Source organism: Tursiops truncatus, chromosome 20 (genome assembly GCF_011762595.2).
Source record: "Tursiops truncatus isolate mTurTru1 chromosome 20, mTurTru1.mat.Y, whole genome shotgun sequence".
NCBI classification, from domain to species: domain Eukaryota; kingdom Metazoa; phylum Chordata; class Mammalia; order Artiodactyla; family Delphinidae; genus Tursiops; species Tursiops truncatus.
In genome coordinates, this window is record NC_047053.1 from 48,652,793 (window position 1) to 48,676,485 (window position 23,693).

General features: G+C 62.0%; 1 protein-coding gene across 5 annotated transcripts; it reads left to right on the forward strand.

The window, feature by feature from the left end:
• Positions 1-1,332: 1,332 nt before the first annotated feature.
• On the forward strand, positions 1,333-22,394 carry RBFOX3 (RNA binding fox-1 homolog 3). Of its 5 annotated transcripts, none has more exons than XM_033847088.2 (11): positions 1,333-1,578; positions 8,672-8,809; positions 10,795-10,848; positions 11,666-11,758; positions 13,354-13,414; positions 16,689-16,808; positions 17,043-17,175; positions 17,780-17,825; positions 18,722-18,783; positions 19,738-19,816; positions 21,640-22,394. In XM_033847088.2, exons 1-11 carry the CDS (start codon positions 1,363-1,365, stop codon positions 21,682-21,684), a joined length of 1,047 nt encoding a protein of 348 aa, XP_033702979.1. In that variant the 5' UTR covers positions 1,333-1,362; the 3' UTR covers positions 21,685-22,394. The 5 variants fall into 5 exon arrangements, with proteins under 5 accessions (XP_033702979.1, XP_033702976.1, XP_033702978.1 ...); XM_033847085.2 differs by having other exon boundaries at positions 1,340-1,584; positions 16,689-16,742; positions 17,639-17,819; XM_033847087.2 differs by having other exon boundaries at positions 1,340-1,584; positions 16,689-16,742; positions 17,780-17,819.
• The last annotated feature ends 1,299 nt before the right edge of the window (positions 22,395-23,693 follow it).

A 23,693-nucleotide genomic window follows, 5' to 3' on the forward strand; every position in this document is an offset into this window, starting at 1 on the left:
AAAAAAAAAAAAAAAACACGCAGAGGTTGATGGGGGAGCGCGGGAGCACACGTGAGGTCCCAGGGCATCGGGAAAGCAGTCACAAGGGTCAGCCGTCCCTGTGTGTGCAAGGGTCCTTCCACGCTGGGAGGCTACTCCAGTGAGAGGTGGCCCCTGTCCTTCCAGGTGGTGAGGAACCCTCTTCCCTGGAGACACCCTCAGAAGGCCAAGGGCCACCTCCTCTGCTCCCCAGTGTGTGTCCACAGCAAGGGACAGCCGGAACCCTGCTCCACCCCTACCTCCCCTGGCACCACGAAGGACCCCAGTGGCTTCTCTGGGGCTGAGGGACCTGCTACCAGGGCTGCTCTCTATGCCTGACGTCAGTGGTTCTCACAAGCCCCCAGAGTGCAGGAGGTCTGGGGCGGGGCCAAGAGTCTGCCTTGCTACCTGCTTCCAGGTGGTGCTGTTGCTGCCGGTCCTGGCACCCCATTTGGAGAACCGCTGCCCTGGGCTGTTTCCGGGCCCTGCTAAGGGTCAGGGCTTCTAAGAGCCCCCGCATGGCTGGGATCAGCGTCGAGGGAGCACTTTCCCTCCTGGGGCAGCAGGCCTTCGAGAGGGTGGGAGGGATCTTTGGGGCATCTCCGGGATCCTCAAGACAGAGGCGGGGACCCTACTTGCCCCCCGATAGCACCTCACCCGGTGGCCACCGTGCGGCCGAGCTGTACCAGGCTCCATGTCTGCACAATCAACTCCAATCCTCTTCCCTGCAGGCTGTGAATCGTTTTCGTCACTCCTGCTTTACTGATGAGAAAACCAAGGCTTAAAAGCCTTTCTAAGGCGGGAGGGAGAGGGTGTGGCTATCAAGGGCCACAGGAGGGCTTCTGGTGCTGCTGGGACGTTTTGTATCTTGACTGGACCCATGTCACTCTCCTGGTGGGGAAGGTTTCACAAGATGTCACCACTGGGGAACACTGGGTAGAGGGTACACGGGATCATGCTGAGATATTTCTTACAACTGTTGTGTCTACAGTTATTTCAAAATATTTAATTTTTTTTAATTAGGTGGATTAAAAACAAAAAAAATCTTCAGTGTACTCAGGCCTGACGAGTTCGCACAAGTGGCCTCAAACACAGAGGTGTCTCACCCCAGACGTGGCTGCCCAGAATTCCCCCTGCAGCCCGGCTCTGAGATGGTGCCCCACGCTGGGGGAGCCCCCCTCCTAGGGGGCATGGAAAATGCTGCTGAAAGTACAGTTGGAGACCACAGAGCCTTCTGGAGAGGGGGCAGTGAAAGGGGGCAGTGTCCAGGCCACACGGAGGTCTAACCAGCCTTGCTCTCTCCTTCCCCAGGGCAATCAGGACGCCACGGCTCCGCCTGAAGCGATGGCCCAGCCCTACCCCCCGGCCCAGTACCCCCCTCCGCCACAGAACGGCATCCCCGCCGAGTATGCCCCGCCGCCACCGCACCCCACGCCGGACTACTCAGGCCAGACCCCGGTCCCCCCAGAGCACGGCATGACCCTGTATACACCAGCACAGACCCACCCGGAGCAGCCCGGCGGTGAGACCAGCACACAGCCCATGGCAGGGGCCCAGACAGTCCCGGTAAGGGCCCCCCAACTTCAGAACCTCAGGGGGAGTGCCGGTGGGGAAGGGGCCTGGGGGCCTGTGTACGGAGAGGCAGCCCCATAGCAGGGGTCCCCGCCCCCAGGAAGGAGCGCCTAGCCTCCAAGCTCATCGCCATCCGACCCCAAGGATCTTTCTGGTGGGCAGGTGCCACGGAGGGGCAGCCAGGCCCACCGCCTCTAGCTAACCCCCCAACCCCGGTCTCCCCGAGCGGCAACTTCAGGCCAACTCTCACCTCATCTGGGAGATGGAGCGTGTCCTCAGTGGTCAGTGACCTGTTAATGGGAAGTGAGAGAAATGGGCGAGGCCAGTGGTCTGGGCTTGCCCGGCCCAGCGGCATCACGGGGGCAAGCAGGGGGCGGCGGGGGGCGGGGAGGGGGCTGGCGGCAGCAAGGAGAGGCCCAGGGCCCCTCAGGGCTGTCTCAGGTTGCAGGCACTCCTATCATTGCTAATCACTTGTAATCTACCTGCTTGGCTGCCCTCCAATCAGATAGCTTCAATTATGTGGTTGTAATGCAGCCCCAAGGAGAAAGTGCTGAGCCGGGCACTTCTCAGAGATTTCCTGATAGCCAGGGTCACGTCCAGGAGTGGCCGCCGCCCCTGGCCAACCGGGGTGGGCGCCCTGTGAAGGTAGCCCCTCTGGAGACCAGGCTGCCGCATCCCCTCCCTGACCTCCTCCGCTGCATTCTCCGGGGGCCCACGCCCCGCCGAGCTCTGGGGCTTTGCGCTCGTCCAGTTGGCCCTGCTGATCTGTCCCATTGCCGGCTAGCGGGGCCTGGCAGAAGGCCAGCACGCCTGTGCTGACCGGGAGTGACACCACCCATCTGATGGGTGCCCCCCTCTCACCCAACCTGGCTCCCACGGTGTTCCCCTGGATCCAGATATCACCTACCCTCCCTGTGCAAGCAGCAGCATCCAGGCTCTGGGGAGACACAGCCCCCCCAAGCTGCCCCCTGGGCTGGACCAGACCCCAGCCGGTGCCCTTCCTGCCTGCTCGAAGCACCTCCCAGCCTGAGTCAGCACCAAAGCCACCAGGCTTTTCCATTATCCCAGTGTCCCTGGTACAGGGTGTCTGCCATAGACACCCCCAGGGTTCCACGGATGAGAAGGGCAGCGCCCACGGACCTTAGAATGGGGAGGCAAACCATAGTTCCCTGGTTTAGCCTTTCCACCTTGGAAAAGAGAGGTGAGCACGGGAGCCAGAGGGGCTCCCTGTGAACAGGTCACGGCCGGCCAACCGGTCTCTTTCTGAGGGACAACAGCAGACGGGGTGTATCTGGAAAAACCTCTCACAACCTCCTTGTGAACAAATACTGACCCCCAGAGGTTTGCCCTGGAAGCAAGCCTGGGAGACAAGAGGGTCAGCCTTGCAGCTGACACAGAGGGTGCCGAGACCGACAGCTAACACCCTCCAACGCCTCGACAGCACAAACAGAGGCCTCCTGGACCCCCGACACAGCCTCACCACGCCAAATTCAAAGTCGTCTCCCTTCGGGGCTTCCCTGGTGGCGCAGTGGTTAAGAATCTGCCTGCCAACGCAGGGCATACGGGTTTGAGCCCTGGTCCGGGAGGATCCCACATGCCGCGGAGCAACTAAGCCTGTGCGCCACAACTACTGAGCCTGCGCTCTAGAGCCCGCGAGCCACAACTACTGAGCCCACGTGCCACAACTACGGAAGGCCGTGTGCCTAGAGCCCGTGCTCCACAACAAGAGAAGCCACCACAATGAGAAGCCCTCACACCGCAACAAAGAGTAGCCCCCGCTCGCCGCACCTAGAGAAAACCAGCGCACAGCAACGAAGACCCAACACAGCCAAAAATTAATTAATTAATTAATTAAAAAAAAAGAAAGTCGTCCTCCTTTGGCAGACACTTGCGGGGACCTGCTCGTGCCAGGTGCTGAGCCAGCACTGGGGACACACGGGAAAAATGACCGGCCCTGCCCCGCGGGAGCCGTTGCTGCCCACCAATCAGGGACATAAAGTGGAAGGGGGCCAGTGTTGACCTCCGTGCCTGTGAGAATCCACGGCCCCGGAGAGGACCCAGGAGTCTCGGAGAGAAGCCAACTAAGACATGAGCGTCTCCCTGCTCAGCTGAGCGCCTCCCCGGGAAAGTGCCTGGGCCAGAGAGCCACTGAGCCCGTGAACGGGCAGCCTCGACTTTCCTTTCTTTACCTGAGGCTCTTCAGGTACTGCAAGGCGGTCAGAGTCTGCTGCTCTTCCATCGGGATCCGGAGACGGAGGCCCCACGGGTGAAAGTTACTGGATTAGTAGGTGACCTCGAAGACACCCAGAGCTGCCCGGCAAAGATTTTGGCGTGAGTGCTCTGACTGGGAGTGTTTCTTCAAGCAGGGGCTTCCCACCTTGGGAGCAGCTGGGGAGGGTGGCCGCCGGCCGTCCCGCTCTAAGATTCCAGGAGCCGCTTCCACTAGAGTAACTCCTGGCACTCGCAACCCTGCTTCTCAGCTGTCTTATGTCCCTCCTGTGTCAGGCCTCCGTCACTGCTCTGACTCTCCTCTTGGCCTTCCCCAGGCAGCCTGACGTTAGAAGCAGGAGGTGCGGGGCAGCAGGCGGTGCGGGCTCCAGCTTTTGTCCAGACCTGCCGTCTCCTGTCTGGATTCCGTTTGTCATCACGGTGTCATCTACGTTCTTTTGTCAAAAGGCAGCAGGGGGAGCTGGGTGATTGGGGCTGCTGATGGAGCGGGCCCACCTCACTACCCTGCAGGGCCCCCCAGGGGTGCGAGTTGGGGACCACCTCCCTGGAGTACTCATTCATTCAAGGTCATGCGGGTCCCCTGCAGGTGTCCTCCCCACCCACTTGTCCACCCTCCATCGTGGGACAGCCAGAGGGACCTCCTCTCAGAAACTCCTCCCCTTCTCCCAAATCTTCCTCTGGGGCCACCTCGCCTTTGCACCATGGGCCTCACACGGCCTGCCCCATGGCTGTCTCTCCTCCCCCACCAGCAAGCGCTGCAGCAGCAGAAACTCCACCCGGAGCAGCGGCCTTTGGTCCCCTGTGCTCTTGGCTCTCAGGGCTTAAGAAAAGTAAAAGGGGTGGACCGTGGTGGGAGTGCACCACTGCAGGGTGAGACTCAGCCGCGTGCCGCCTCCACGCAGGCGTGGTGCGAGCAGACGACACCATCAGCACCAATGCAGCAAGCGCAGCGGCCAGCAGAGAGCCTGGAGCGTGGCATCATTCACGGGGTCCAAAGCGGACACACAGCTCCACTCAAGGTTCAGAAGAAGACTTCATGAGTGAACGGCATGAGGACACAGGCGGAGAATGCCTCCTCCAAGGCTGGCTCACCGCCCACCAGGGGCGAGCCATGTCTGGCAGGCAGCTGACAGTCACTGCACGAGTGCCCAGGAGGTCTTGGAGGACCAAAGATGAGGAGAGATGGGGCCATAGAGAAAGGGCATTTCCAGGAGTCTCCCGTGCGGCATCAGCAAGCCGTGACGGCCACCAGGTTCTGGCCTGCTGCCTGTGGCCCTGCCAGACCTAACGAACCCTGCCCAGGGCCCTCTTGGCCTCTCCCTGTGCTGGGCTTGGGGAGGCCCAGGTGAATAGAGCTGCAGGCTCCTCGGAGGGTGCGAGGGTGGGACATATGCTGTCCCACCAAGATGGGCTGGCTGCTGCCTTGAAAGGTGGAGGGGGACCCATGACGACTAAGGTGACACAGAGATGGGGAAGACACGGAAGCGAAGCGGCCGAGAGCAGTTGTGGGAGGGAAGGGCGAGTTGCTGCCGCTGTTTCTCTTTTCCCTGCATTTGAGAATCAAAGGCAAAGATTGCTTCAAAAAAGAAAAAGGAAGGGCTTCCCTGGTGGCGCAGTGGTTGAGAGTCCGCCTGCCGATGCAGGGAACACGGGTTCGTGCCCCGGTCCGGGAAGATCCCACATGCCGCGGAGCGGCTAGGCCCGTGAGCCATGGCCGCTGAGCCTGCGCGTCCGGAGCCTGTGCGCCGCAACGGGAGAGGCCACAGCAGTGAGAGGCCCGCGTACTGCAAAAAAAAAAAAGGAAGTAAAGTCCCTTGGAAGGCGGTGCAGGCTGCCTGGACCACTGTGATAAATGGTGGGAAGGCCTCCATCTCGCCTTGGGGCAGCCAGTGTGCTGTTGCACTCTGGGGTTTCTCTGCACATCTTACAATTTCACAGTCATTGAACCCATTTATCTGCCTCTGTCTGCAGCTGCGCTTGGGGGCAAGGGGGGCTCTTTTCTTACTTGTGTCCTGCCCCCATCACCCCATTTCTCCCACCTGACCCTCAGCTGCTCCCCTAAGAGCCTTTGGGGTGGGATGCAGAGGCAGGAGGACCCCGGATCTTGGAGACACACAGTGGGCTCTGTTCTGCTATTAGGAAGGGCCCAAGGTGGGACAGAAGGACAGCCCAGCCCAGCCCCAGATGCCCCAGCTCCGTCAGCACCCTCCCGTGGTGTCCCCGCTCCAACCCCTGCCCCGCCCAGGGCTCCCCATCTCCTCTGAGCGCAAGCTGGGCGTTTCCTGTGGCCCTGGCCACTAGGTTGCGCTGACCGCTGCCCTCTGCTGGCCCAGAGTCAGCATTGCATGCCCCTCTCCCACTAGTTTTCCAAGTCTGGGGTGAGTCCATTTAGTCACCTGTACCCAGGAGCAGCTGAGGGCACAGGTCTGTGGGAGGCACGGGGTGGAGGGGGGTGACAGGGGCACTGGGCCCACCCTTACCACTGCCAGAGGGCGGGGCTCAGACCTATGAAGAATCAGCAGATGCACTGTGGGTTCCGCCTTGATTCGGGGGCACAGGTGGGCCCTCTGAAGGTGACGCACAAGCTTATTTTCTGCAAGGAAGAGTGGGACCAAGGGGGGAGGACGGCAGGACAGCTGGGGAGGGGGCTGAGCTCTCGGGCAACTCCAGGTCCTGGGCTTGGGGGGAGGAGCCCACAAGTGTCCCCAAAAAGCCCAGAGGCAGCTGCCTCATGTTGCCCATCAGGAATGAAGGCATGTACAGGCCGGATCAGGATTCTCAGAGACTTGCTACCTCACTCCCACCCCACCAGCTCTTCCTCCTCAGACGCCTCCCTGCTAAAGGTGGGCTCCTGGGAGCAGGGGTGGTCGGCACTTGTTGGCAAACCCCCAGGAACAGGCGCAGGACCACACTTGGGCTCAGAGAACACACGCTCGTCAGAACTGGGCCTGCCACGCATGGGATGGCCAACCTGCTGAGCCCCAGGTCACACGTGTCCCCAGGCACACGAGACGATGGTAGCTTCCAACCCACCAATGGGCTCTGATACCCTGTGCTTCCTCTCAACACAGGAGCACAGAGCTGAGGCTAAGGGGCCTTTGAACAAGATGCTCCCGCACCCCTGCAGCCCTCCAGGCCCCCTGCCAGCTCACCCCCGGAAGTGTGCCCAGGAGCTGGTGACATCCCCTCCCCTGCCCTATGGCATCCACTGAGTGCAGGAGTTGGGGGAGCGGCCCTTTCCTTCCAGAAAGGATGACGAGGGTGGCCATCTAGGGCAGGCACTCAGGAGTCCAGAGACATCTCCAGCCACTGGCCTTGGTGAGGCTCTGCCCCTCGGGGTCCATTCCTCAGCCACAGCACGAGGCCTCGGTCACAGTGACCTCGCCCTGCTCACTGTTCTGGCTCCAGGAAGCTTGTGGTACTGGTCAGCACTCCTCCGGTGGACAGAACCCACCAGAAGCAAACGGGCAGTTCCCGGGGACCTGTGGAAAGTGCTCTCCGGCACCTCTCCTCTCAGCTGTGTCTCCGCGGCCCAGCCTCCCGCCGCCGGCCAGCTGCCTCTGCCCCTCCAGCCACGTGGGAGACCACAGCCACTGGGACTTCCATTTGTGCAAAGTCTAACCCAGGCCTCGAGGACCCTGCCCTCCCCGCTTCACTCTCTGTAGGCCCCCAGGCCGTCCGTCGTCTGGAGTCCTGTCCCAGAAGCAGACCCCCAGACAAAGGTTCAAATTCAAGCAGTGTATTGGGCTGGTGATCCCAAAAGACCCGGGAGGAGAGCCGGGACTTCAGACAGGAAAAGGAAAGAAGCAATAAAAGGTGTTTCTTGGCCCGTTATGCCCACAAGGGGCAGAGGCACGAGGGGGCAGAGGAGCCCCACGGGAGGGAGCCGGCGTCTGTCCACCCACCCCATCCGTCACCGGCTCTGATCCTGGGTACTAACGCTGAGCAGCCCGCAGAAGGCCATGGGTCCAGCCCCTGGGTCACGATGAGCCAACCAGACCCCTCGGTCAGTCCTCCCTCACTCACCACGCCCAGCCTGCCTTTGGCTCTGGGGATTCAGCAGGGACCAACCAGGCTGAAGGGCAGCCTGGCTGTGAGCTGATGGCCCGTCCCTGTTGAAGTCCCCAGGGAGGAACCTCACATGCACACCACCAGCCCAACCTGCTTGTTGCCCTGCACCGCCTCGGGGCCTCTTCACGGCCTTGGCCTCTCGGGGAGCTGGTGGGAGGGGGGGTCCTTGCTTTGTGGCAGCTTTGTTCCCTGAGACCCAAGTCTTTCAGAGTCCCTCTGTTGACCAACATTTAGCTCCAAAATGAGGACCAGCTCTGAAGCACTGGACGTGGCCACCGCTAAGCCTTGGAAGATTCAGAGCCCCAGAGCAGGGTTAGAAGAAGAGGCAGGCAGCCCCGGGGGTCCTCCCTGTGGGGCAGCACCGCCACGGATATGTGTGTCGCGGTGGCTTCTGAAACTTCTCCACTTTCTCATTGAGCTGGAACCCCAAATGGCGCCCATGGTCCCAGAACTCGGGCCGTCAGGGAAGCAGTGCACTCATGACCTCAAAGACCGTGATAGCCAAGGGACCGCTGACGTCAGACCTCAGTGGACAGGCCGAGCCATGGTGGGAGGACGCACTGGGCCAGGGAGGCCTGGCCCTGCGATGGTGTTGCAGACACAGCCCGGGGAAAGACCTGGAAGTGGGACCTGAGGCTGAGGTGCTGCTGTGCCCTGTCTCCTGCGGGTCCCAGGATGGGGACGTCCTAGGGGCCTGGGGAAGACCTGGCACTTAGATGGTCCCCTGCTGTGGGAGGGGAGCTGAAGGGGGCACCTCCCAGCCCGGGTCCTCTTCCCGCAGCAGACAGACGACGCGGCACAGACGGACAGCCAGCCGCTCCATCCCTCCGACCCCACAGAGAAGCAGCAGCCCAAGCGGCTACACGTCTCCAACATCCCCTTCCGGTTCAGGGACCCCGACCTGCGGCAAATGTTCGGGGTGAGTGTGTGTGGCCCCTCCATCTGCACTCCCACTCTCAGCGCACAGCCCAGGTGTCAGAGAGGCCCCCCGGGTTTCCTGCCTCCCGCTGCCCTCTGGGTCCAGCCCTGCTCTGACCCGAGCCTGTGGGGGAGGAGGGAGGAGGAGGGATGCAGGCTCTGGGTGGAGGGACCTGCGTGGCTGCCCCTCCACCACCTGCCCCTCAGGCCCAGGCCAGTGCCAGTCAGGTTATCACTCCGCTGGCCTCTCCTTCTGATGAGGGCTCCAGGGACCCCTGTGCCCCCAGAGCGGCAGCCCAGCCTCCTGGCCTCACACCCAGCAGCCCTGCCTGTCCTGTGTGCCTGGGGCCCAGGCACTCAACCTCTCTGGACATCCTCCAGGCCCCAGGGGTGGGGTGACAGGAGAGCACACGATGGGAAGCAAGTGCGCGTTCCGTTTCTGGATTCTCCCTGTCTGTTCCTAGACTTTGCTCTGTAGGATTTCAGCCAGTTGTAGGGTTACTGTAAGATCCTGCAGGGAGGCCCCTAAGTCCCGTGGTGACTTTATTCTGTCACTTGATTCGAACACCTAGCAGGTGCTGACACCCACCGGGTGCCAGGGCTGCCCCGTGGGCAGGTGAGGGGGCAGCAGCCAGGGTTCAGCCCCGGCCACAGAGGACACATGCGCCTGGCCCGTGTTCCCTCCCTTTCTTCCCTCTCCCACCCCAAACTCTCCTCCCCCTGCCTGCCCTGTGCCCACTCCCCACTTCTGCCACAAGTCAGGCAGGCTCTGGGCCCTGAACCCCAGCCCTTCCCTCATGCCACCCACCACCCCAGATGGGATCTGTCAGGCAAACAGGAGGTGGCCCTCCTGGGATGGACTCAGCACCTACACCTGCCCTTGGCCCAGATGTCCACTTCTCTTCCTGGGGGCCAGGCCCCACTGGATTTGGGGTTAGACCCAGTAGGGTGCAGGCAGGATTTAGAATCATCGGAAGATGAGAATTCTGCCCGCTCTTGGCCCTGGGCCTGGGCAGCTGCCAGCTCTCTGAGCCCGGAGCCCCCACTCGGAGCAGCTGGTATTACGATGTTATTAGGTCAGTTCACTTGGACGCCCTTCCAGTCCCGACATCACGGGCCTCAGCACACTCAGTCCCTACAGGCCACCCAGGGCACCCATGGTCCCTGCAGGACGCCCATGACTTCACTCGCCCCTGCAGCACAGCAGCACCATCCTCCCCCTCCAGTACTTGTCAGGGTTGGCATTACCTCACTGTCTGGTTCCACGTCCCTCCCTGCCCACGTGACACCCACCTCCAAATGTTACATCAATTGTATGCACTGGAGACCTCAGGACAGGCCCCTCGGGACCTCAACTGGGATTTTAGGGGACCTGGTTCACAGGTTCCTGGTCTCACGTGCCAGTGAGGGAGACAAGGCTGCCCCTTGGGAGTTCCAGGCCAGCGATGGGGCAGGAAGGGGGCAGCCAGAGCGTCTGGGCCCAGCTGACTGGTATGTCCTGGTCAGGCAGAAGGGCCTGGGGTCACTTCACCCTGCCCCACACACAGCCCAGCCCCAAACAGCACAGGCAGCAGGCAGTGCAGGGTCCCTCCCTAGCACTTTCTCTCTTCCAGGGGCTTCTCTCCCTGGCAGCACCCCACCTTTTGGGAAGGACTTGCCCAGAACCCATGTGTGCGAATTAGGGCTGTCTGTCAGCAACTTGTGTCAAAGTCCCAGCAGGGAGAGGAGAGGATGCTGATGACACCGCAGATGGGACCAGTGTCCTGGCGGGAAAAGCTCTCTGCACGGGAAGGTGGGGAGGGATGCCCCCCCGCCGCCAGGCTACCCAAGAGCACCTTCATGTCCCTGCAGGAGGTGGAGAGAGGGCCGGGGGCAGAGGACCTGACACAGGCAGGGGGCAAGGGTCCCCTGGGGAGCAGGCCAGCCGGGCCAGCAGTCTTAACACACCCTCTCCTGTCTCCCCCACCCCCATCTCTGTCTCTGCAGCAATTCGGAAAAATTTTAGACGTGGAGATCATTTTTAACGAGCGGGGCTCCAAGGTGGGTGCCGCCCAGAGGCCGCCACCATTACAGCGCCGGCTGTAGGTCCCGCCAGGCTAACGTGTGACATGTGCGTTTGCTTCCTGGAGAGCTCCGAGCCTGAGGACCCCTGAGCGACACGGGTGCTTGTACTCCCCGCTCCTCCGCCCGCCCCGCCCTCCCCACCCCGCTGTCTGTGTTGTCGCTGCCGCTGCTGAGGCTTCCTTCTCTCTAAGTCGCCAGGACCTCTCTGTCTGCACTTGGAGCCCCGGCCCCTGGGCCTGGGTCCCCAGCCTTCGAGCCGCTCCCCCGGGGGCCACCAGCCTTCCTGGAGCTGCCCAGAGACTCGGTGGAGGGCCTGCAGGGGGCAGGCGGGAGGGTGCCCGCTCCTGGACGGGAAGACCCCCCCGCCCCGGTTGGGGCTCCTGGGATGACGATGGGTGAGGCTGCCCCCACTCGGTCCAGAAGCCCAGCCTTGGCCCCCCAGGTGGGGTGAGGGCAACAGTCCTGGCCCCTGGTCAGGTCAGCATCTCTCTTATAGCTCTGGCCTGTCCCTTCAAGTGCCAGGCGGTCAGCTCAGGTCAGGCTCAGGCCAGGCCATCAGCTGCCCCACCCCCGGGGCCGTACGTCTCCCAGGCGTCCTGCCAGTGGCACCAGGACAGACCTCTGGGCTGCCCGAGTCTCTCCTTCAACTCACCTGACTCAACCCCTCTCTCTCTCTCTCTCTCTCTCTCCCCGCCCCCCCATTGCCCTGCCCCCCCCACTCCCCACGCCTCCTTTTTTTTCCTTTTTCTCATCCTATGTCTTTCTCTCCATGTCTGTCCTTCTCCGCTCACAGGGTTTTGGGTTTGTAACTTTTGAAACTAGCTCAGATGCTGACCGAGCCCGGGAGAAGCTGAATGGGACGATCGTAGAGGGACGGAAAATTGAGGTGCTCAGATAAGTGTGCTGCGGCAGGGACGCCCTTGAGAGCCGCCTCCGGTCACCCTGGGCCCCCGACCCAGCCCCGCTGCTGCCATGCAGAGAGCCAGGCCAGGGCCCCATGGCAGGGCCAAGCTGAGATCGGAGCCGAGCCCACCACCTGCCACGCCTTCTGGGTCTAGGCCTCAGGCTCACCCAAGGGCCCCCCAGCCTGCCCCCTCCCTCTCATTCCTGGAAAAGGTCCCCAGCTGTGGGGCTCAGCCAGACACTGGGAGGAGCCCCAGAAGTCTCGTCTCCGAGGCTTGGCGGCTCCAAGGACCTCAACCAGCCCAGCCTGCCCGTGGCTGGGAGCAGGTCATTAGTCTCACCAAGGAGCGGCAGCTGCCCCGTCCCCCCTCCCCATGCTGCCCCATCCTGCAGTTTGCCCCTTGCCTTTATCCCCCAGAGGGTGGGCAGCAGTACGAGCCAGAGCCTAGAAAGGGATCCAGCCCAGAGGCGCAGAGGGGAGGGAAGGCGAGGGGTCCCCCGACACGCCCGCCTCCACCACCCCTTCCCGGGCGGCTGCGTGTGCCCTGCTCAGTGCTGAGGCTCTGGTGTCTGGGAGCTGGGCTTCCCGAGCAGGGCGGGCAGCAAGGGTGGCCAGGGAGGGAGGGCTCAACGGCTAGTGCGGAGCCACTGGAAGAGCGGTGGAAGGACCTGAGGGAGGGTTTCCAGAAGCAGAAGGAGTGCCAGAGGCACCGACCTCAGCCGGGCTCCAGCCCAGCATCCGGCAGCCCAGGCTGCGGCCCCAGGCCCCAGGGGCTCACACTGACCGGGGGGAGGCAGTACGGCCCAGACCCCTCCCTCGAGTTCCACACCTGCCCTGCTTTCTCCTCCTCCCTACAGCCCAGCCCAGTCCTCTGGGCAGCCTGACCACGGCCTTAGATGTCTGCACAGTAGGACCCACTCCCTTGGTACCTACCTGCTCCTCCCCCATTGGCTTTGCCCCACCACCACGGGCACGTGTGCCCCCCGCCCCCACAGAAAGCTCTCTGCTGGCCTCAAGGGAAAGGGATGCTGCCCCCACGGGGAGGGGTGACCATCCTGGTGCCCACAACCAGGAGGGCCTCAGCAGCCACCCACGGCAGAGAAGTCTTGGGGGCCATTCTGTTAGCTGCGCTGAGAGCACTTTGGGGAAAGTCCACCAGCCAGCTGCTCCAGTGGCCTTGGGTTGCCAGAGAGAGGCTGGGCTCGGTTTGTGGGAACAGTCCTGTGAACAGCAAGAGCCAGTGGGACTGGATGCAATGCTTAAGCTGAGGGCCCGGGGCCTGGGCCAGGCTGGGCACCAGCCAGTGCTGGGAACAGTGATGGCCCAGGTTCTCAGCCGGGGGGTGAGGTGCGGGCAGCACTCGGAGGGAGGAGGCCCGGGGGGAGGGCAGGCTGTGGTGGGGGGCCAGGCGAGAAGAGGAGGCGGTCCTGTGCCTCGCCTGGGCGTCCCAGGGCCTCCTCCCCAGCCCCCAGCCCCCTCCGAGGCGGCCACGGAGGAGAAGTTCAGAGCAGGACCATGCGGCCAGTGGCCTACAGGCTAATGTTCCCTTCAGCCTCTCCCTCCCTCTCTCTGGGCAGGTCAATAACGCCACGGCCCGAGTCATGACCAACAAGAAGACTGCCAACCCCTATACCAACGGTAAGCGGCCCAAGACCCCAGGGAGGCAGCAGGGGCCACCAGTGGGGACAGGGCCCAGGAGGAGCCCAGGCTGCTGGAGGCCAGCCTCCCTGGATGCTGAGTGCCCCCTCATGTCCCGGCTCTGCCGCGGTCAGAAGGGGGTGGGTCAGCGAAGCAGGAGGAGAGCTGGGGCCACCCGCCTCCACCCACACAGCTGGTGAGACCCCCGTGCTTTCCCGAGCGTGGCCGTACCCGGAGGCCGAGGACAGGCTTCAGGCAAGGCGGAGAGTGGCCACTTCCTGGATCGTTCCTTATTTTCTAAGTATTTTTCTAAGTGTCGAGGCTAGAGGCGCTCAGTATTTAATGAGTATGATGACAGTTAGAGGGACAGCCCCCCACCGCCCACCCCTGGGCCTTGGAAACACGGAAAGGTTGAGGCCCCGCTGGCCATAGTGTGCGTCAGCTGAGCAGTGTCGCCGTGTGCACCTGGACCCGACTGTAAGCAGATGCGGCCAGTCTTCTTTGAAACAAAACAGCTGATGCTAAATGCTGGCTGCAGGGAGGCGTGGAGGGACGGCTCTCAGCCTCTGGGTGACTTAACTCCACCAGGCAAGGACTGGTGCGGGGACTGGTTTGAGTGTAGCTGGGAACTCTTTGGGGCCTTTTTGACTTTGCTCCTCTAGCCAGGGAGCAGCAGCCCTGCTCCACCGGGACGAGTCTCCTGGCAGGACATGGGCTTTTCTTCCCACCCCCACTAGCAGGGAAGAGTGGACTGAGCCACCCCCAGACTCTCTTGTCCTGGTCTGATCAGATATACATGGAGTCAGGGGACCGGCCAGCATGGAAAACCTAGGGCAGGACAGTGGGCGGATCTGCCGCCTGACTCGCCAGCTGGGCCCCCCAGTCTTCCCTCCTGGGGCAGGGCTGGGGCACTGGCCAGACCCCATTTAGATGAGATTCTTGTCGCTCCCATCCTGCTTTTTTGAGGACTAGCAAAGCTCAAATTCTTTCTAAAAATCTGGGGGCTCCCCGGCTTCGCGCCTGTCCTGAGCACACGCTGTGTATGATTTCAGTGACCTGGTGCTCAGCACAGGAAGGAAAGCGGTAGACGTTTTTACAGGCCCAGGGTGATCCAGGGGGCTGCGCAGCCTCTCCCGAGAGCCACACGCCCCTGCTTTCTGGGCAGACCTGAGGATGTGGAGGGACATGGGATTCGGAAGAGAATCCATCCCTGAACAAGTGCACCCTTGGCTCGGAATGGGCACAGAACCAAGGCCGGTTGAGCGACGGGGAGTGGAGAGAGGGAGAAACCTCTGCCCACTTCGGTGGCAAACATGGTTTCATTTAAACATCTTAGTTGGCCTGGGCAAGAGTGACAAGGGCTGCAGTGGGCCAGCCCTGGGTTCCCTGCAGGTGGCAGTGAAGCCCAGCTCATGGGCTCTGTTGACTGAGGCTTCACTCTGCTTAACACTTCAGAGGACTCAATTCATCAGTCGGTCAGAGGGGCAGAAATTTCCACTGCAGGAAATAGACTCGCAAGGTTTGACCAGGTGTTACTATTTGCTGAAGAAACAAAGGATCCACCCAGGTGGGTCTCCGACTGCCTCTGTCATCTGGGGTCCCAGACAGTGAATTGGGGCCAGAGCGACAGGTGGAGGCACCCAGGACTCCAGAATTGGCAGAGGGAGGGGCCAGGGCCATCCGAAGCAGAAGTACAGCCTCTCTGACTGCACGCAGGAGAGCTGCCAGATGGGACCTAAGGGAGGTGGGCTTGGGTCACGGGCTCAGGACTCTGCTCCATCGTGGATTTCTACTAAGAAGACTCAGTTCTTGGGACTGGAGGTCATCCCAGAAGATGAAGCGTTTCTTCCCTCCTGACCTGGTATTTATAGAAGATTCCAGAGGCCTAGCAGCAACATTCAGATGCAAACATCTGTGCTGGTCATGTGATGGTGGACCAGGGATGGAAGGCGACCCACAGTCTCATGGAGAGTGTGGAGAACGGGCCCCCAGGAGGAACAAGGCCCCAGAAACTCTGTCCTGGACACCTCCCGGCCAGCCCAGCAGTGGGGCTGTTAGAATCTGGACTTGAGACATGGAGCTGGGCTGGGGGTGTGCTGCAAAGATAAGACCCTGATAAGCTGAGGGGCCAGGGGCTGGGCCTGGTCACGTGAGCTGACCCCACCCTCACTTCCTGACCACCTGGAGCTGGTACAGGCTCAACTGGCTGGTTTCTACCCCCAGAGCCTCAGGTGGGAGCAGGCCTTCACCCGTGCGCCTGGGTCTCTGGTGGGAGAGGATGACCAGCCTGCCCACCTGCAGAGCGGGAGAGGCTGGGGGCCAGGGAGTGGCCAGGAACGTGGGCCTGGCATCCCACAGCTTGTCTGGCTCTGCCACTCTCCAGCCCTGTGATTCAAGGCTGCCACGCCTGGCTGAGCCTCCATTTGCTCATCTGTAAGATGGGAGGCCGTGACACCTTCCTCGTCGGATGGGTCTAGGACAGTGTGGTATATGGTAAAGTGGTCAGAGGATGCTAGCTGTCCTTCTCATTATCCCTAATCCCAAGGCCCCTCTTCCCCACCTCCTCCCCCGGCAGCCCTCCCACCGGCTGCTTTGGGGGAAAACAGACAGAGGATAGCAAAAGCAGGACTCAGCACTGAGAAAGGGAGCCCCTCGGGAGCCCCGACCCAGGACAGAGATGGGCAGGAGGTGAAGGAGGTCGCCGTGGCTGAGGCCAAGCTCCTTTACGGCAGCCTCTGACCGTCCTGGAAGGCAGCCAGGTGCCCACATGAGACAGCTCCCATGAGATTGGGCCGTCAGGCACTAACGTACCCAGGCCACCAGCAGCCCCCATCCCAGCTGGGGGCCTACAGACGTTGCATAATAACGCGTTCCACTTTCCCTCCTCGTGCTCTCCTGCAGACACTGCAGACCCCAAGCTGCTGGGGCCAGTGCCCCAGGACAGGGAGGGCCTGGGGCAGGCTGGGGAAGGCCGAAATGCGAAAAGAATCAAGACACCGGGAGGATCGTCAGCAGTGACTGGGTCTCTGTCAGGGAGCAGAAAGCACTCAGCCAGTGAGGCTGCAGCATCCCAAGAGGGGCCCAGGGACTGTGTTCCCGCCTAATCCATCTACCCTGACTGCAGACGGAGGGGTCCCGCCCGTCCTCTGCAGTGGCCACGGCCTCGGAATGTCCCAGTGGGGCTCATCCTGGAGTCCTTGGGGTTCCCAAGCATAGTGTGAGGTGGGGAGACAATGGGGAAGACAGTGATTGGGTTTCTTTGCTTCTCTTCCAGGCTGGAAGCTAAACCCGGTGGTAGGGGCAGTCTATGGACCTGAATTCTATGCGGGTAAAGGCTGGAGCTGCGGCGCGGGGCTGGGGCGAGCCTGGCCGGGTATTGGGCGGTCATTGGCCAGTCGTCCTGGGTGGGAGGACGTGGCCAGGGGCGTGGCTAGGCGGGGACGTTTTTCGGGTGGGCGTGGCCAGGCCGAGGCGTGGTGGGGCGTGGCCATGTGGGAGTGGCCAGGCGGGATGTGTGGCCCGATGCGGCCGTGGTCAGGCCCCAGCCCTCCTGCCTCCCCTCCTGCCTCCCCTCCTTCCCTTAGCCTTCCCTCTCACACTGTCTCCTCTCCGACGCCCTTTCCTGCAGTGACGGGGTTCCCCTACCCCACAACCGGCACAGCTGTTGCCTACAGGGGCGCGCACCTACGGGGCCGGGGCCGGGCTGTGTACAATACGTTTCGGGCTGCGCCGCCCCCGCCCCCCATCCCGACTTACGGAGCGTGAGTACCTGGGGCGCACAGGGAGGGAGGCTTGGAGAACGGCCCCGGGAGCGTGGGGAGGGGGGCGTGGTGCAGCCAGAGGGGCTAGGCAGCCTTTCCAGCACTGTGGCGCGGGGGTGGGGGGCGGTGGGAACCCCAAACTTCACACAGCAGTCGCTTCCACATCAGTACACCCACCTCCGCCCTGCCACCGGATCTCAGGGTCTCTGGCATGTGAGGGATGTTTAGAGCCCCAGCACCTTGCCCGATGCCTTAATGGGTGGTGGTCGGCCCTGGAGCTCAGTGGGCCTTCTCTAAGCCCTCCCTGGTCCGTTCCCCGGGGCCCTCCGACCCTAATGGGGGGGATACAGCTGCCTGGGGTGGAGTAGGGGAAGGGGAAGCAAGGTGGGCCGACGGGCCCCTGGGTTTGTGGGAGAAAGGAGCTGACCAGCAAGGGTGTTACTCTATTGTTATACCAAAACAGGGCACTGGAGCAAACGCTTGTTAAAATGCCAGTCCCATGGGCAGGGCTGGCACCCTGCCCCCTCCCTCCTCAGCAGACACCGGAGCCGGCCTACCCCACCTCTCCAGCGTTCCCACCACTTTCTTGTCCGTTTGCTTCCAGGGTCGTGTATCAGGATGGCTTTTATGGTGCTGAGATTTATGTAAGTGTAGCCCCGGGGGAGGGAGGGTGGAATCTGGCGTTTCGTTTGTCTCAGTGAACAGTCAGTGTCTCCCACTCCCAGCCCCACTACCCCCACCCCCTCCCGTCCTGGGAGCCCAGGGGGCGACCTCAGCACAGGTAAACCTGGGTTATCTGTGCTCAGGGTGCGAGTAGCAATGGATCCCCCAGCAGCCCGATGAGCCAGGCGTGTCTTCTCCGTTTCACAAGGTGTCAGTTGTATGATGGGGACAGTGGGTGAATCTCCCAGATCCCTAACAGCATTGGGGTCACTGAGTGAGCCCCCATAGGCACCCTGTGTCCATTGCAGAGGCCAGAGAGAGACCAGGAGGTAGAGGCTCCAGGGCAGACCCCCTCGATGGGGTCCTGTCTCCTCTCTTCTTTCACGGGGCTGCACTTACTGCTTCCTCTAGCTCGGAGCCCTTGCTGCCGACCCCCACCCCCACCCCACACAAGACCTCATTTCCATCCCGGGTGGTCGCCTGTAATTCAGCAGTCCATTGGTCAGGGCTAAGACGTGGTCTGAGTTAATGCCCTTTGCCCTTGTCCCATCCCAGTGTCCAGGATAGCACCGAGTCTCCATACCCATCAGCATCAGAGTCAGGGCTGCGCTGGCCTGGTGGCAACTCTGTGAGCACCTACCGTGTGCCAAAGCCTTGAACACAGCCAGACATATCATTGATGCTCACCCGTGTGTGTTGAACGCACAAATGGACGCATCAATGAATGAGGTGAACAGAAACCCCACCTTGAACCATGCCACGAAACCAGAAGCCAGGTGCCCCCAGGCCTGCACCAGCTACCCCTCACCTGGCCAAGATGAAGGTTGAAATGCTGTGTCCAGCCCACTAAGCCCGTGTGCCGTGTCCTCCCCTTACCCTGCAGGGAGGCTATGCCGCCTACAGATACGCTCAGCCCGCAGCAGCCGCGGCCGCCTACAGCGACAGGTACCCGCGGTGGGCGGGGGCGGGGAGAAGATGGATGGGTCGTCGGGCTGGGCTGGGACAAACAGGAACCCTCACCCACAACACTCAGGGCCTGGGGGTGCCTCCCTTTGGTGGACACAGGGTCTGGGCAAAGGAGAGCAGGTCCATGTGAGCTTGGAGACCCCAAGCCAGCAAGCCCCAAACTTCTGTAATCACTTCCTGCCTGCAAGAGAGGGGAACCCTGGGACCCCCTGGTTCTCGGGTAGCGGACAGCTCCTCTGATGCCCAGCCCTGGAGGCCTAACCCCCCTCCCCAAGCTCTGGAGGCCCGAGTGAGAAAGGTAATTAGGAGCGTTTGCTTCTGCTCGGGCACGCCTCTGACGCTTCTCAGCTCCCAGGCCTGAAACCCTTCAACCCCGAGAAAGGCAGAGTGTGTGCACCTTGGGAGCAGAGGCCTCTGCCCACCTGAAAGCACACCCAGAGGCCCAAGGGGGGGTTCTCTTTTGTTTTGAGGGTAGGTCTTGTGGGGGGGGCTGGCCTGTCACCTTTCCCTGTGGGCACTCGGCCTGTTGGCTGCAGGGCTGCAGGCTGGGGAAGCGTGCGGGCTCCAGTACCGGCCAGGCGGTGGGCGCTTCGTGGAGGACAGCCATCGCGTGCCGGCTCTGGCCTAGGAACTGCCCAGCCCTCCCTCTCAGGGGCAGGCGGCACCCTTGGACCCACACCTTCCTCGCAGCCTCACACTGTGTCTCAGCCTGTGGGTCTTGTTGGGGGCGCAGCAGGCCAGCGCTCAGGGTCAGCACTCGCTGGACGTGTTCAGAGGGTGACCGGCTGTGTTCCCTCCAAACAGGCAGGAAGAAGAAGGGGGCGTGCAGGGGAGGGAGGGGCCTTGGGGCGCCGTCTGGGAGGAGGCAGGAGACCTGCTGGCCCCCCAAATGCCCCGTTGCCCACACCCCACCCCCTGTGCTCACCTCCCCAGTTATGGCAGAGTCTATGCAGCTGCTGACCCCTACCATCACACCATCGGCCCCGCGGCGACCTACAGCATTGGAACCATGGTAAGGAGGCTGGGGCCTGGCTGCCCTGAGCCGTGACGAGACGGCTCGCGCTGCAGCCAGGTGTGTGGCGGGGGGCGGGCGAGCGGGCAAGCCCTTAGGGGAATGACCCAGCCCTCGGCCTGGCGCCTGGAAGACAGAGGCCTGGATTTGAGTTGGAGGAGGACTTGCCCCTTTGTGCCCTTGTGGAATTAGAGGGAGGCAGGTCTGCCCAGACAGTCGGCTGCCCAGTAGTGACGTCTGGTCGTCTGGGAAGCATCCTGGTGCGGCCCGGTTTTCTGAGCCCTGTAACGAAAGTCCCGTCCGGGCCTTCCATTCCCCTCACCAGGAAAACCAAACAAAACCCTCCGGCAGAGGCTCCAGAGGCAGGCAGGGCCTCCACTTCCCCTCATGTGGGTGTGTCCGTGCCATGGTCCCTCTGTGTTCTGTCACCCCCTTGCTGTACCTTTTCTCACATCGAGGTGGGGAACAAAGGTTACCTGCTGTTTCTCACCCAAGGCCCTGCTCCATGGCCCGTCCGTGGCTCCGGCTGAGTCTGCAGGCCCTCTCCTGGGGAGACGGGGCCTCTGACCACGGGCCGGGGGCGGGACGGAAGGGGCGCACTCCTGGGCTTGCTGAGGCCGGAGGTGTGTGGGCCAGTGTGTGTGTGTGTGAGCGTGTGTGTGTGTGTGTGTGTATGGCCAGCTGTTGACACGTACAGCCCAGCTCACTCTATACCCCCAAATCTGCTTGCAGTGGACACCTACCTCCCAGGCCCATCCCACCCCCAACCCCAGGGGGTGTTACTGTCGGTTTTTAGCTAGCTTGGCATCCAGCATCAAAGATGAAAACATTTTTGCGGGGGTCAAGAGGGAGGAGGTTCAGAGACAATACGGATTTTTTTCATCTCCCTTGTTTTTGATTACTCCCTCCCAGTTTTTGTTTTGTCTTTTTTGATGTTTAACGAGCCTCAGATATCCCAGGCAGCCTGCGGTGACTGCTGGCAGCCATGGGGCCCAGGCCTCAGGGTGGGGGCCCACACCCACTCCTGGATGGAGGCCCCAGAACCGTGGCTTGCAGGCCCCGTGGCTCCAGGATCGTAATTCACAAGGGTTCCCTCTTGTGTTTCCTTTTATTGATTTTTTTAAGATTTTCTGTTTTTTCCCCAACTTTCCTTCTCTGCCACTTGCCACTTTCTTCCTTTTTCTGGGGAAACTGGTGGGTAGGGCAGGAGGTTCCTGTGCGGGCCTCCCTGACCCAGGGGAGCGCAGGGGCACCGGAGAGCAACAGTGCCAAAGGCCCGTCCTCCCAGCAGGATGGAGGAGGCGCAGGGACCCCAGGAGGCCCCACGGAGCTGGGTGAGCAGATGCAGCCCCTCCTGGTAGAGCCGAGGCCCTGGGAACCCTGACAAGAGGTCCCTCCGCCCTCCCGTGCCTGGAGGGGCTGAGTCCTGACCCCGGCAGCCCCGCTGGGCGCTGAGGAGGTGGGGCTTCTGCTCAGCCCTGACCCCCAGATTACAGATGACAGAGAAAGCGGGCAGGGAAGGGCCAGGCCTGAGCCAAGACAGTGGCCGAAAGACATCTCAAGCCTCGTTATGCAGAAGCACTGTGGCTGGTGACCCCAGCACCTCCCTGACCCCAAGACCACCACATCGGAAACAGGCCCAGGGCCCCTCCTGCTGCCATGACAACCAGCGCCCATTCTCCCCGAGGCAGACCGTGAGGCGGGCAGAAAACGGGATTTAGCTATTTCTCTTTTTGCTTTTCCTTATTTTTTTTTCTTTTTGCTTTTTCCCCCTCTCCCAAAAGGCGGTACTGATTGGCTGTTTTTCATCTTTGATGTTGCAGGCTAGCCTCTGCCGAGGAGGGTACAGCCGCTTCACCCCCTACTAGCAAGAGGCCCAGCCCCTAACAGCATTCACACTGACTGCCTAGTACACACCAAACCCAGCAGTCCAAAACCAGGCACAGCCACCAGGAGGACAGTGCGCCCCTCCCGGTCAGCGACGCGCGCCGCTGACCTCTGCGACTCTAAGTCCATAGGTTTTACCTCCGGCCAACTGGTCTCCCCGCCACGATGGCGTGTGTGTCTTTGACCCTGGTCACCCCCGTATGTCTGAAACCTTGGTTCCTATTTTGACTCTGTTGACGTTGTGCCCCCCCCCGAGCCATTTCAGGTACAGTATGCACACAGTGGGAGGGGCTAGGCTGGCAGAAGACCCCTCCCCGAGAACTAGCAATAGAGCCCAAGAGGGCCATGCCCACTCCCCATGCCCCCGGGCCACAGAGCCACAGAAGACGCCAGCTCGGCCTCCCCAGGAAGCCACCCCAACCAGTCTGGGCCAGAGCCCTGGCCCCTCCCCTGGGGTTCAGGAAGCAAGGGGCTCCCGTCTGTCTGCCTCAGTCGGTGGGTTCCTAGCCTCGACAGTACTCCTCCCTCCCCATCGTCACCCAGCTAATCACAGGAGTAAGTGTCTCTGCCCTCTGTCCCCATCCAGCTAAACTAACATTTCTGATTAAACTTTATTGATGTTTCCTGCTGAAGTTGTCACAAGTCGTGCGGGAGCCCCACCAGCCTCAGGGGTTCCTTAGTCTCTGTTATAAGAAGGGAGAGCGTAGGGAGAAATTTCCCTGCCCCAGAGCCCAAAAGCGGTCCAGCCCTGCAGCGCCCGAGGGCCCTCCGCTCAGCCCGTCTGCCTCACCGCCCACAGTCTGTCCTCTCCAGCCACAGTCTTGAGATGGGGTCCCTGCCAGCCTGGCACCTGGGTCTGTGCAGCGCCAGAGTGCAGCACCATCTCCCCTTCCCCAACCTGAAACGTTCTTATCCAGGTACATTTCCGGGGGGGGAGTCTGAGTGAGAGAGCAGGGGAGGGTGGTGCCCGTCCTCCGGACGCCCTGGCGGAACAGTGCCCAGCGTCCACCTGCCGTCCCGAGAGGCCTGGGGCTTAGCTCTGCTGCAGGGCTCTGGGGCCTGCAGGTGAAGCTGAGACAGCCGCGGGAGCTTTTGGAAGTTTCATATGCGGCCCTGGTACCTCTGCGACAGGAAAAAGTGGCAAGGACCAAGGAGGCCCAGGTCTCCTATGTGCCAGAGCTGGGCTTCCAGGGGTGTGGACGCAGCTAGAGGGTGCAGGTCCCCGCCAGCCAGGGCGTGAGCCTCCGCCGACTCTACCAGCACGTCTGTCCTGGCTGGTGGAGTGGGCAGGTCACACGCAGGGTGCCCAGCCAACTCACCACCACTGCCCAGAGCACCTTCTCAGCTGCCTCATTCCAGACCCCCACGTGGCCCATGCAGCGTCATCCACCCACCACGCCCTGACCTCTGCCCTCATCTGCGCCGAGCAGCCAGACCCTGCCCACCCAGGTCTTAGCAGAGTCCACCAGCTGCGTCTGCCAGCTGCGCTCATCCCGGCTGCCCTGTTCTGCCCCCACCACCGGCCGTGCCCTCTCTGCCCTGGAGGCCGGAGGTCTGCATTAAATTCCCTTACGCAAGATGAGGGGGCTCCTGAAGCTGGGAGTGGGGCCGGTTTGGGGGCGCCTCCTCTCTTCCCTCCTGGCACCCGGGGTCCCGGGTCCCGCTGCCCCGGCAGCACGCCTGGCCGGTGCTCCTGTGAACTGCAAGTCGCGCCTTTCTGTTTCTGTTGTAGTGAAAGCTTCCACCGTTTCCTTCTTGGACCATGAAGGGCAAAAACAAAAAAAACACAAAAAAATCACAAAACAAAAAACAAAACAAAAAAAGATGTTCAGATCCAAGCAGCAAAACAGCCAACCAAACCGAGAAGCACCCACCGCGTCCGAGTCCGCGAGCCCGCGAGCCATCGCACCGCAGCGAGGGAGCAGGTCCGCGGCCCCCGGCGCCGGCAGCGCGCTGGCAGGAGGGAGGCGGGAGGGGAGGGACTCCGTTT

Bases quoted from the DNA above. Each gene is read 5' to 3' on its own strand.
- RBFOX3 (XM_033847085.2), top strand. From the start codon at position 1,363: ATGGCCCAGCCCTACCCCCCGGCCCAGTACCCCCCTCCGCCACAGAAC. The intron at 11,759-13,353 runs GTGCTCAGATAA...CTCTCTGGGCAG, and splicing joins TAGAGGGACGGAAAATTGAG to GTCAATAACGCCACGGCCCG. The intron at 13,415-16,688 runs GTAAGCGGCCCA...CTTCTCTTCCAG, and splicing joins TGCCAACCCCTATACCAACG to GCTGGAAGCTAAACCCGGTG.